The sequence below is a fragment of the Salvelinus sp. IW2-2015 genome, linkage group LG36, assembly GCF_002910315.2.
Source record: "Salvelinus sp. IW2-2015 linkage group LG36, ASM291031v2, whole genome shotgun sequence".
In the NCBI taxonomy this organism is placed as follows: domain Eukaryota; kingdom Metazoa; phylum Chordata; class Actinopteri; order Salmoniformes; family Salmonidae; genus Salvelinus; species Salvelinus sp. IW2-2015.
Window position 1 is genome coordinate 18,324,182 of NC_036875.1, and position 12,328 is coordinate 18,336,509.

The window sequence follows — 12,328 nt, forward strand, 5'->3', positions numbered from 1 at the left end:
CCCTATGGTGAAGCACGGTGGTGGCAGGAACATGCTGTGTGGATGTTTTTTCAGCGGCAGTGACTGGGAGACTAGTCAGGATCGAGGGAAAGATGAACAGAGAAAAGTACAGAGAAATCCTTGATAAAAACCTGCTCCAGAGCGCTCAGGACCTCAGACTGGGGCGAAGGTTCACCTTCCAACAGGACAACGACCCTAAGCACACAGCCAAGACAATACAGGACTGGCTTCAGGACAAGTCTCTGAATGTCCTTGAGTGGCCCAGCCAGAACCCGATCAAACATCTCTTGAGAGACCTGAAAATAGCTGAGCAGTGACACTCCCCACCCAACCTGACAGAGCTTAAGAGGATCTGCAGAGAAGAATGGGAGAAACTCTCCAAATACAGGTGTGCCAAGCTTGTAGCGTCATACCCAAGAAGACTAGAGGCTGTAATCGCTGCCAAAGGTGCTTCAACAAAGTACTGAGTAAAGGGTCTGAATACTTATGTAAATGTGATATTTCCGTTTTATTTATTTTTTATACATTTGCAAAAAATGTTGCTTTGTCATTATGCGGTATTGTGTGTAGATTGAGGGGGGGGAAAAATAGTTCAACAATTTTAGAATAAGGCTGTAACGTAACAAATTCAAAAAAAGTCAAGGGGTCTGAATACTTTTCGAATGCACTGTATATACAGTATGTACACATCTTTATCCTATCAATCTTGTTGTGTGCAAACAATGAGTAAGCTAAGTACTGCACTTAGTCTAAGCTGGCTATATTACCAATAGACATTATCTACATTTTCTCCAGGGATTGTAGGGCTTCATTCATTCATTCATTGGCTGTTGCATCACTGGTGTTGCCTGTTACCCTGGTGATATCACTAGGTACCTGCCAGGGATGATGACGCTAATAGCTCTCCTCTTAGCAAATGGTGGTGGTGATACACACATGCATATGCATGCTCACACGATTAGTGTTTGTTTCGCAACAGTGCCCACACACAAGGCTTAATAATGCTGGTGAAAACTACAAACACCACGCCTTCTAGGTATAGACGTACAGTAGTCTCAGGGGGTTGCTTGGACTCATGGTAGCTGTAGTTTTGGAAGTTACACGTTTTTCTATGAGCACTGCACTCCTTGCAGGTTAGATGTTTTAGTTGTCAACACACAGATGTTACCTGATCATCCTATCGCCTACCGCTGATCCTCTGAAATTTGATCTATGTGCATAGCAGAATCATCATCGTAATAAACCACACAGAAGAAGAGAAAAGGAGTCCTCACAACAAGGAGAAAATATACATCAAAATAGTGTGTGTGTGTGTGTGTGAACTGCCGTGCTGTAGTCGTACCTCTGTCCCTGTCCTCCTCTGTACCTCGCTGAGGGGATAAGAATTGGGTCGTCATCACTGTCGTCTGAATCCTGGTTGCTGCGGGAGGGTTGGCTCTGCCCACCCGGTCCCGTTGGAACCCCCTGCCCCCCTGGTCCTGTTGGACCCCCATGCCCCCCCTCCCCAGCAGGCTGCTCTCTCCTGCACCCCCCAGAGGTGTCCTCCACACCCACACCCTGGCTCCTCTCCAGGGGCGAGGCAGTCAAACTCTCCCCCACAGAGGAGACTTGTGCTGCGGCCTGGGTGGGCATGTATCTCTGGGTGCTGGAAGAGGCGGGGGAGGCACCCCCAGCCTCACACACTGGGTCGGTGTGAGGAGCAGCAACCCTGCTCTGGCTTGAGGGCTCTAAACCAGCCGCAGCTGCTGGTATTGAAGGAGGAGAGAGAAAGCGAGAGAGATGTGGTCAGTATGAGGCTCAATAACTAAACAGTTGTCTAGGTCAGGGCAATATGTCAGAAACTAAGTGGACCTAATGCTGTTTTCGTGTGACCCACTGAATAAAACCCTCCAATGTTTGAAGTCATGCCCACCAGATCAGTGCTACACATGGCATCCCATAGAGTGCAGTAACAATCATGGCCACTAGGCCGCTCTAGTCCTCACCCTGCGCTGAAGCAGAGCTCTCTGCCGAGGGTCCCTCTCTGGTCTGGACGGCCCCTGCTGCCTCTGACTGCTTGGGCCCTCCACTGCCCCTGGAACTGGAGGCTCTGCTGCTCCTAAAGTGTGTGTGGGGGGGAGGGGGGGTGAGTCTTTCTTAAAGAACACCTGAGAAACATGGTCACCAAAATGAGATTGTGGATTTATTTGATGAGAAAAAAATCAGAACATCAAGGGTCAGTTTCCCTCGATGTTTGGTATGTTCGTAATTTCATCAAGAATTTTTATATAAAAAAATATATATAATAATTGTAATTAATAAAATAAATAAAGTGTAATTTAGTCCTAGTTGGGCAATGGACTTACCAACGGAATCCTCGTATTATATATTATATATATATATATATATAATACGTAGTCGTATTATATATATACAGTGGGGAGAACAAGTATTTGATACACTGCCAATTTTGCAGGTTTTCCTACTTACAAAGCATGTAGAAGTCTGTAATTTTTTATCATAGGTACACTTCAACTGTGAGAGACGGAATCTAAAACAAAAATCCAGAAAATCACATTGTATGATTTTTAAGTAATTAATTAGCATTTTATTGCATGACATAAGTATTTGATCGCCTACCAACCAGTAAGAATTCCGGCTCTCACAGACCTGTTTTTCTTTAAGAAGCCCTCCTCCTACTATACAGAAATAGTAGTTTTGGTCCGGTATTTATTTCCTGGATTGAGCTATTGTACAAATCCCCCCAAAGCATCTATACGAACAAATGGACTGATCTTTGAATAATTTAAGTTATCAAGAGGGACAAGCCAGGGATCCCCTTTGTCTAGTTATTTATTTTATTCAGCCACATCATCAATAATTAGAACTCATGGCTCAAACTGGGGCATATAGATTGGTGGAGATCAACATGTGATATCACTGTACGCAGATGACATTTAACTTTATTCATCTGAACATTCTCTGTCATTTCTTTCACTACCATTGGACACATATGGTTCTGTATACAGATTCAAAGGGAATTGGGGGAAAACTAAAATAATGCCCATTTCTACTCATGACTTCTCAAGCTTAGAAAGTACATTTAAGGTGAAATGGACAAAGAAACATGCAATACCTGTGTGTACTGATACCAAGCAATCTGGAGGAGGCATACAAAATCAACCGTTTTAACAGATTGGATTCCATGTTCAGATTGAGATCTCTCCCTATATGTTAGGTATTATTATTTTTTAATTGTACATTTATTTAACGAGGCAAGTCAGTTAAGAATAAATTCTTATTTACAATGACGGCCTAAAAACAGATGTTTGGCTGGCTGCACAATTCCATTGACATTCCATGTCACACATGTTAATGTATTCATTCCTTAATTATTATCCACAACATGTGATGTTGAGATGAGTCTTTACATATTTTCTGTCTCATTGACTATACATTATGTAAGGTGTTGATACACTACATAAACAGCTACAATGAAAATAGTGTTGATCAATCCTCAAGCTTCTTAGTGGGCATGAATTCACAATACATACAAATCTAAACAAAACAATCAATCCCTTGTGTTCTTCGTTACCCTCTTCCCCTTTGGTGCTTCCTACATAAATCTGTCCTGTACTGTTGCACAGGTGAGATAGCAACTTTTTTGGTGCCTCCGTAGTGGCCATTCTCTTTTAATGCAGGTTATTGATCAATGACTATGTCTCTATGCAATACAAAGAAATATATATAGTCTTAAGCAGACTTACTTGCTCTCTAGTCAGCCACAAATGTCCTATTTTAAGTAAGGTGAGTTATGAAGGAGAGAGAAGAAAAGAAATACAGTTGAAGTCGGAAGTTTACATACACCTCATACACCACCTTACATACACCACATACACCAATTCTTGGCATTTCATCCTAGTAAAAATTCCCTGTTTTAGGTCAGTTAGGATCACCACTTTTCTTAAAGTATGTGAAATGTCAGAATAATAGTAGAGAGAATGATTTATTTCAGCTTTTATTTCTTTCATCACATTCCCAGTGGGTCAGAAGTTTACATACACTCAATTAGTATTTGGTAGCATTGCCTTTAAATTGCTTAACTTGGGTCAAACGTTTCGGGTAGCCTTCCACAAGCTTCCCACAATAAGTTGGGTGAATTTTGGCCCATTCCTCCTGACAGAGCTGGAGTAACTGAGTCAGGTTTGTAGGCCTCCTTGCTCGCACACGCTTTTTCAGTTCTGCCCACAAATGTTCTATAGGATTGAGATCATGGTTTTGTGATGGCCACTCCAATACCTTGACTTTGTTGTCCTTAAGCCATTTTGCCACAACTTTGGAAGTACGCTTGGGGTCATTGTCCATTTGGAAGACCCATTTGCGACCAAGCTTTAACTTCCTGACTGATGTCTTGAGATGTTGCTTCAATATATCCACATAAATTTCCTCCCTCATGATGCCATCTGTTTTATAAAGTGCACCAGTCCCTCCTGCAGCAAAGCACCCCACAACATGATACTGCACCCCCATGCTTCGCGGTTGGGATGGTGTTCTTCGGCTTGCGAGCATCCCCCTTTTCCCTCCAAACCTAATGATGGTCATTATGGCCAAACAGTTCTATTTTTGTTTCATCAGACCAGAGGACATTTCTCCAAAAAGTACAATATTTGTCCCTATGTGCATTTGCAAACCGTATCTCGGCTTTTTTTATAGCGGTTTTGGAGCAGTGGTTTCTTCCTTGGTGAGCGGCCTTTCAGGTTATGTCGAAATAGGACTCGTTTTACTGGGGATATAGATACTTTTGTACCTGTTTCCTCCAGCATCTTCACAAGGTCCTTTGCTGTTGTTCTGGGAATGATTTGCCCTTTTCGCAATCTCTAGGAGACAGAACGCGTTCCTTCCTGATCGGTATGACGGCTGCGTGGTCCCGTGGTATTAATACTTGCGTACTATTGTTTGTACAGATGAACGTGGTACCTTCAGGTGTTTGGAATTGCTCCCAATGATGAACCAGACTTGTGGAGGTCTACACATTTTTTTCTGAGGTCTTGGCTGATTTCTTTTGATTTCCCATGATGTCAAACGAAGAGGCACTGTGTTTGAAGGTAGGCCTTGAAATACATCCACAGATACACCTCCAATTGACTCAAATTATGTCAATTAGCCTATCAGAAGCTTCTAAAGCCATGACATAATTTTCTGGAATTTTCCAAGCTGTTTAAAGGCACAGTCAACTTAGTGTATGTAAACTTCTGACCCACTGGAATTGCGATACAGTGAATTATAAGTGAAATAATCTGTCTGTAAATATTTGTTGGAAAAAGTTACTTGTGTCGTGCACAAAGTAGATTGTCCTAACCGAGTTTCCAAAACTACAGTTTGTTAACAAGAAATTTGTGGAGTGATTGAAAAACAAGTTATAATGACTCCAACCTAAGTGCATGTAAACTTCCGACTTCAATTGTACATACAGGCTTGAAATCATTGGCCACTTTAATAAATGGATAACGAGTCGTTTTAAAATTCACTTTAATAATGTTTACATATCTTGCATTACTCATCTCATATGTACAGTGGGGAGAACAAGTATTTGATACACTGCCGATTTTGCAGGTTTTCCTACTTACAAAGCATGTAGAGGTGTAATTTTTATCATAGGTACACTTCAACTGTGAGAGACGGAATCTAAAACAAAAATCCAGAAAATCACATTGTATGATTTTTAAGTAATTAATTAGCATTTTTATGCATGACATAAGTATTTGATACATCAGAAAAGCAGAACTTAATATTTGGTACGAAACCTTTGTTTGCAATTACAGAGATCATAGGTTTCCTGTAGTTCTTGACCAGGTTTGCACACACTGCAGCAGGGATTTTGGCCCACTCCTCCATACAGACCTTCTCCAGATCCTTCAGGTTTCGGGGCTGTCGCTGGGCAATACGGACTTTCAGCTCCCTCCAAAGATTTTCTATTGGGTTCAGGTCTGGAGACTGGCTAGGCCACTCCAGGACCTTGAGATGCTTCTTACGGAGCCACTCCTTAGTTGCCCTGGCTGTGTGTTTCGGGTCGTTGTCATGCTGGAAGACCCAGCCACGACCCATCTTCAATGCTCTTACTGAGGGAAGGAGGTTGTTGGCCAAGATCTCGCGATACATGGCCCATCCATCCTCCCATCAATACGGTGCAGTCGTCCTGTCCCTTTGCAGAAAAGCATCCCCAAGAATGATGTTTCCACCTCCATGCTTCACGGTTGGGATGGTGTTCTTGGGGTCGTACTCATCCTCTTCTTCTCTCCAAACACGGCGAGTGGAGTTTAGACCAAAAAGCTCTATTTTTGTCTCATCAGACCACATGACCTTCTCCCATTCCTCCTCTGGATCATCCAGATGGTCATTGGCAAACTTCAGACGGGCCTGGACATGCGCTGGCTTGAGCAGGAGGAACTTGCGTGCGCTGCAGGATTTTAATCCATGACGGCGTAGTGTGTTACTAATGGTTTTCTTTGAGACTGTGGTCCCAGCTCTCTTCAGGTCATTGACCAGGTCCTGCCGTGTAGTTCTGGGCTGATCCCTCACCTTCCTCATGATCATTGATGCCCACGAGGTGAGATTCGCATGGAGCCCCAGACCAGGGTGATTAACCGTCATCTTGAACTTCTTCCATTTTCTAATAATTGCGCCAACAGTTGTTGCCTTCTCACCAAGCTGCTTGCCTATTGTCCTGTAGCCCATCCCAGCCTTGTGCAGGTCTACAATTTCATCCCTGATGTCCTTACACAGCTCTCTGGTCTTGGCCATTGTGGAGAGGTTGGAGTCTGTTTGATTGAATGTGTTTTGACAGGTGTCTTTTATACAGGTAACGAGTTCAAACAGGTGCAGTTAATACAGGTAATGAGTGGAGAACAGGAGGGCTTCTTAAAGAAAAACTAACAGGTCTGTGAGAGCCGGAATTCTTACTGGTTGGTAGGTGATCAAATACTTATGTCATGCAATAAAATGCTAATGAATTACTTAAAAATCATACAATGTGATTTTCTGGATTTTTGTTTTAGATTCCGTCTCTCACAGTTGAAGTGTACCTATGATAAAAATTACAGACCTCTACATGCTTTGTAAGTAGGAAAACCTGCAAAATCGGCAGTGTATCAAATACTTGTTCTCCCCACTGTATATACTGTATTTTATACCATCTACTGCATCTTGCCTATGCCGCTCGGTCATCATATTATATGATATATTCTTATTCCATCCCCTTACTTAGATTTGTGTGTATTAGGTAGTTGTTGTGGAATTGTTAGATTACATGTTAAATATTAATTGATAGATATTGCTGTACTGTCGGAACTAGAAGCACAAGCATTTCGCTACACTCGCAATAACATCTGCTGACCATGTGTATGTGACCAATCAAATTTTATTTTACAATGACATTCTCGACGATTCTGTGCTTCCAACTTTTTTAGCATGTCAATGCCCCGTGGACAAAGCGAGTTCCACACAGAAATGGTTTGACGAGATCGGTGTGGAAGAACTTGACTGGCCTGCACAGAGCCCTGACCTCAACCCCATCAAACACCTTTGGGATGAATTGTACGCCGACTGCGAGCCAGACCTAATCGTCCAACATCAGTGACCGGCCTCACTAATGCTCTTGTGGCTGAATGAATGCAAGTCCCTGCAGTAATGTTCCAACATCTAGTGGAAAGCCTTCCCAGAAGAGTGGAGGCTGTTATAGCAGCAAAGGGGGGACCAACTCCATATTAACCACCATGATTTTGGAATTACATGTTTGACGAGCAGGTGTCCACATACATTTGGCCATGTAGTGTATGTTGATCACTTTAAAGAATGTTTGGTATAGTGGCCATTTTGTTTGTTTGTTTTTGTTTGTTTTTGTGTTGTGTTTGTAAGGTCTTATAAAAATTATAATAATAAAACAAAGTCACAACAAAAAAAATCTCCATGGAGCGTGCTTTTCATTCCAGCAGTAGGCTTAACCTGGTCTGTGAAATCAGCTCATAAAGTTTGAATAGGGTAAAGTTGTGCTTCTGGCCTTTTAGGCTGTGGAGTCAGAGAGTCGCTTGCTCACCACTCGTCAGTGAAGTCCAGTTTGATGGTGCTGGTGGTGGTTCCCTCTGTGCTGTAGTGTAAACTCAGGACTGGTTCTGCTGTGCTGGCTCGGCTACCTCCTGGTCCAGTACTGCTACTGGGTGCCCCGGACGAGGTTCCAGCTACACTGGCAGATACAGACTGGGTTTTCACCTTGATTGAACTCCCTCRAGCACTTCGCTCCAGACTCACAGCTTCTGATGCTCCTGAGAGACAAAGACAGAGAAAGCGAGCGAGCGAGAGCAAGAAAGGGAAGTAGAAAAAGATAGATTATTTAATAAAGTGGAATATATTAGCTTTATATATGACAATAGTTTTGTCTTTGAGTGGCTCCTGGTTACCAAAGTAAAAATCACTACTAGCCTCCATACATTTTCAACCCAGTTATTCATCGTAAGACATTGGGTACATTTGAGACTTTGTGATAAAACAATAATCATTGGTTGCTTTTGAACTAGTGTGTAGACTAAAAATATTTTAGCAAATAGATAAAACCACTTTGTATTCCATTTCAGTGTTAGCACTTTGCAGAATGTAGACTGTAGTTGTGTTGGTTAAAAACATGTCAACTAGATTATATTTGATGTTTTTTACTATATAGGACAATATAATATGATGACAACATGCAGCATTGTTATTTGAGGTAGGTCAATGGCAATGCAAAAAACCCACAGCAAATTTGCTGGTGTTAAAATCTTGGTGTTGAGGTAAAAAAAAAGTGTTGCGAGTGTTATATCGGAGTGTTGTTCAAGTGGGGTTAACCTGTGTGATTGAAATTGACGCCACATGCGGTGAATAAATTAAGTGTTATTTGAATCACAGTGGAATCGTTACTCTACTGCGTCAACTCTGAGTGAAAAATACGTGGGAGGGCCCTCATGATCATATCTCCCAGGATGCTTTGTTGCAGGTTGCTTTTTAGAATAGTTTGTTTAATATCTATGTTTCTGCATGCACATTGATTAATAGATCTTATAATACACAAAGATAAATAACACATTTTACTTCACTAATTCAATCTGTAAGTGGTTGGACTTATTTCACCCATTATTGAGATGGTTGTTCCAGTTTATATGGTTTAGGTAGTCTAATTTATCTATCTTCCCTACCTTGACAGACATTCTAACTGCAGATTGCGGGTGATTAAAAGTTCCATTTGTTTAATATCCTAGATCTGAGTGGATTCCAATAGGAATTATATAACACTTTGCAAGCCAGCATAATGTGACTTTCCAATGTTGCCTGCAAACCAAAAGTTTCAGACCACTGTGTTAGGGTAAAACTAGGCTGTCAAAGTATTTCCTTATGATAAAAGTAATGTATTGTCATAAAGAATTGTATTTTTATGATATAATATTCACTTAGGCATTCACTTGCTGAAGGCTACAAGACAATGCCATCGAATGCAAGAATGATGTCTCTGTCAATAGCAAACACAGACATGGGTGGTACTGGTAACTTAAATTCACTCAAAAGGCACCCTGTGAAATAAATATGCGAATAAGGCTTTACACCACAGTCTTATATCACAAAAGAATTGTTACGGTAACACCACAGGTGTTAATTCCCTAACCCTGAGGAAGTGTAACAGCATCAACTCTAATAAAGTGTTAATTTAAGTCGGAATTCATAACACCCATAATGTTAGGAGACCCAACACTCTTGGGGTGTTAGTTTATCAACACTTTGATAACACTATTCAGTGGGTCATATACAGTGCATTCGGAAGATATTCAGACCCCTAGACTTTTTCCACATTTTCTTACACTACAGCCTTATTCTGAAATTGATTACATTTGTTTTCTTCCTCATCAATCTTCACACAATACCCCATAATGACAAACCAAAAACAGGTTTTTAGAAATGTTAGCACATTTATTAAAAACTTTAAAACTGAAATATCACATTTACATAAGTATTCAGACCCTTTACACAGTACTTTGTTGAAGCACCTTTGGCAGCGATCACAGCCTCAAGCCTTCTTGGGTATGACGCTACAAGCTTGGCACAACTGTATTTGGAGAGTTTCTCCCGTTCTTCTCTGCAGATCCTCTCAAGCTTTATCAGGTTGGATGGGGAGCATCGCGGCACAGCTATTTTTATGTCTTTCCAGAGATGTTCGATTGGGTTCAAGTCCGGGCTCTGGCTGGGCCACTCAAGGACATTCAGAGACTTGTCCCGAAGCCACTCCTGCGTTGTCTTGGCTGTGTGTTTAGGGTTGTTGTCCGGTTGGAAGGTGAACCTTTGCCCCAGTCTGAGGTCCTGAGCAGGTTTTCATCAAGGATCGCTCTGGCCTCCTGAGTGGCGCTGTGGTCTAAGGCACTGCATCGCAATGCTAGCTGTGCCACTAGAGATTCTGGGTTCGAGTCCAGGCTCTGTCACAGCCAGGCCGCAACCGGGAGACCCATGGGGCAGCGCACGATTGATCCAGCGTCGTCCGGGTTAGGGGAGGGTTTGGCCGGCAGGGATATCCTTGTCCCATCGCACACTAGCGACTCCTGTGGCGGGCCTGGCTGACACGGTCGCCAGGTGTACGGTGTTTCCTGCAACACATTGGTGCGGCTGGCTTCCGGGTTAAGTGGGCATTGTGTCAAGAAGCAGTGCAGCTTGGTTGGGTTTCGGAGGACACGCGGCTCTCGACCTTCGCCTCTCCCGAGTCCGTACGGAAGTTGCACCGATGAGACAAGACTAACTACCAATTTGATGCCACGAAACTGGGGAGAAAAAGGGCAACGCACAAAAAAAATACAATAAAAAGGATTGCTCTGTACTTTGCTCCATTTATCTTTCCCTTGATCCTGACTAGTCTCCCAGTCCCTGCCGCTGAAAAACATCCCCACAGCATGATGCTTCCACCCCCATGCTTCAACGTAGGGATGGTCAAATCAAATCAAGTTTATTTTATATAGCCCTTCGTACATCAGCTAATATCTCGAAGTGCTGTACAGAAACCCAGCCTAAAACCCCAAACAGCAAGCAATGCAGGTGTAGAAGCACGGTGGCAGGTTTCCTCCAAACGCTTGGCATTCAGGCCAGAGAGTTCAATCTTGGGTTCATCTGACCAGAGAATCCTTTAGGTGCCTTTTGTCAAACTCCAAGCAGGCTGTCATGTGCATTTTACTGAGTAGTGGCTTCTGTCTGGCCACTCTACTATAAAGGCCTGATTMGTGGAGTGCTGCACAGATGGTAGTCCTTCTGAAAGTTTTTGGAAGGCACTTCTCCCCCAATTGCTCAGGTGGCCAGCTCTAGGAAGAGTCTTAGTGGTTCCAAACTTCTTCCATTTAAGAATGATGGAAGCCACTGTGATCTTAGGGACCTTCAATGCTGCAGAAATGTTTTGGTACCCCTCCCCAGGTCTGTGCCTCAACTCAATCCTCGGACAATTCCTTCAACCTCATGACTTGGTTTTTGCTCTGACATGCACTGTCAACTGTGGGACCTTATACAGACAGGTGTGTGCCTTTCCAAATCATGTCCAATCAATTGAATTTACCATAGGTGAACTCCAATCAAGTTGTAGAAATATCTCAAGGATGATCAATGGAAACAGGATGCACCTGAGCTCAATTTCAAGTCTCATAGCAAAGGGTCTGAAAACTAATATAAATAAGGTATTTCTGTTTTATATTTTTTATAAATAAAAAAATTATAAAAAGCAGTTTCGCTTTGTCATTATGGGGTATTGTGTGTAGATTGATGAATAAGGCTGTACTGTAACAAAATATGGAAAAAGGGAAACGGTCTAAATACATTCCCGAATGCACTGTATATTCAAAGAGCGCCTATATGCTGCTTTGCAGGAGTGGTCCTTGAGTTGCCTTTCCTCCCACAGACACTTTTCCATAAAATCCCTGTTCGCTTTGTCATTATGGGTTATTGTGTGTAGATTGATGAGGAAAATGTTTATTTAATACATTTTAGAATAAGGCTGTAATGTAACAAATTGTGGAAAAAGTCAAGGGGTCAAGTCAAGGGGTATATGAATGCATTTACAGATGCACAATCGAGAGGATCCTGTCGGGCTGTATCACAGCCTGGTACAGCACCTGCACCGCCCTCAGCCGCAAGGCTCTCCAGAGGGTAGTGAGGTCTGCACAACGCATCACTGGGGGAAAACTACCTGCCCTTCATGACACCTACAGCACCCGATGTCACAGGAAGGCCAAAAAGATCATCAAGGACAACAACCACCTGAGCCACTGCCTGTTCACACCGCTACCATCCAGAAGGCGAGGTC

General features: G+C 42.6%; 1 protein-coding gene across 7 annotated transcripts in view; it reads right to left on the reverse strand.

Annotated features, from left to right (window-relative positions):
- LOC111959630 (DDB1- and CUL4-associated factor 6) overlaps nt 1-12,328 on the reverse strand; it is a 79,731-nt gene that overhangs the window by 13,304 nt on the left and 54,099 nt on the right. For 5 of the 7 annotated variants that reach the window (XM_023981345.3, XM_023981344.3, XM_070437551.1 and 2 more), the window contains 4 exons: nt 8,072-8,297; nt 1,986-2,098; nt 1,343-1,745; nt 1,169-1,210 (listed from right to left, as the gene is read on the reverse strand). In XM_023981345.3, the coding sequence (XP_023837113.1) occupies nt 1,169-1,210; nt 1,343-1,745; nt 1,986-2,098; nt 8,072-8,297 (784 nt within the window). The remainder of the gene's footprint in view (nt 1-1,168; nt 1,211-1,342; nt 1,746-1,985; nt 2,099-8,071; nt 8,298-12,328) is intronic. The other 2 variants (XM_023981341.2, XM_023981342.2) reach the window with 2 other exon arrangements.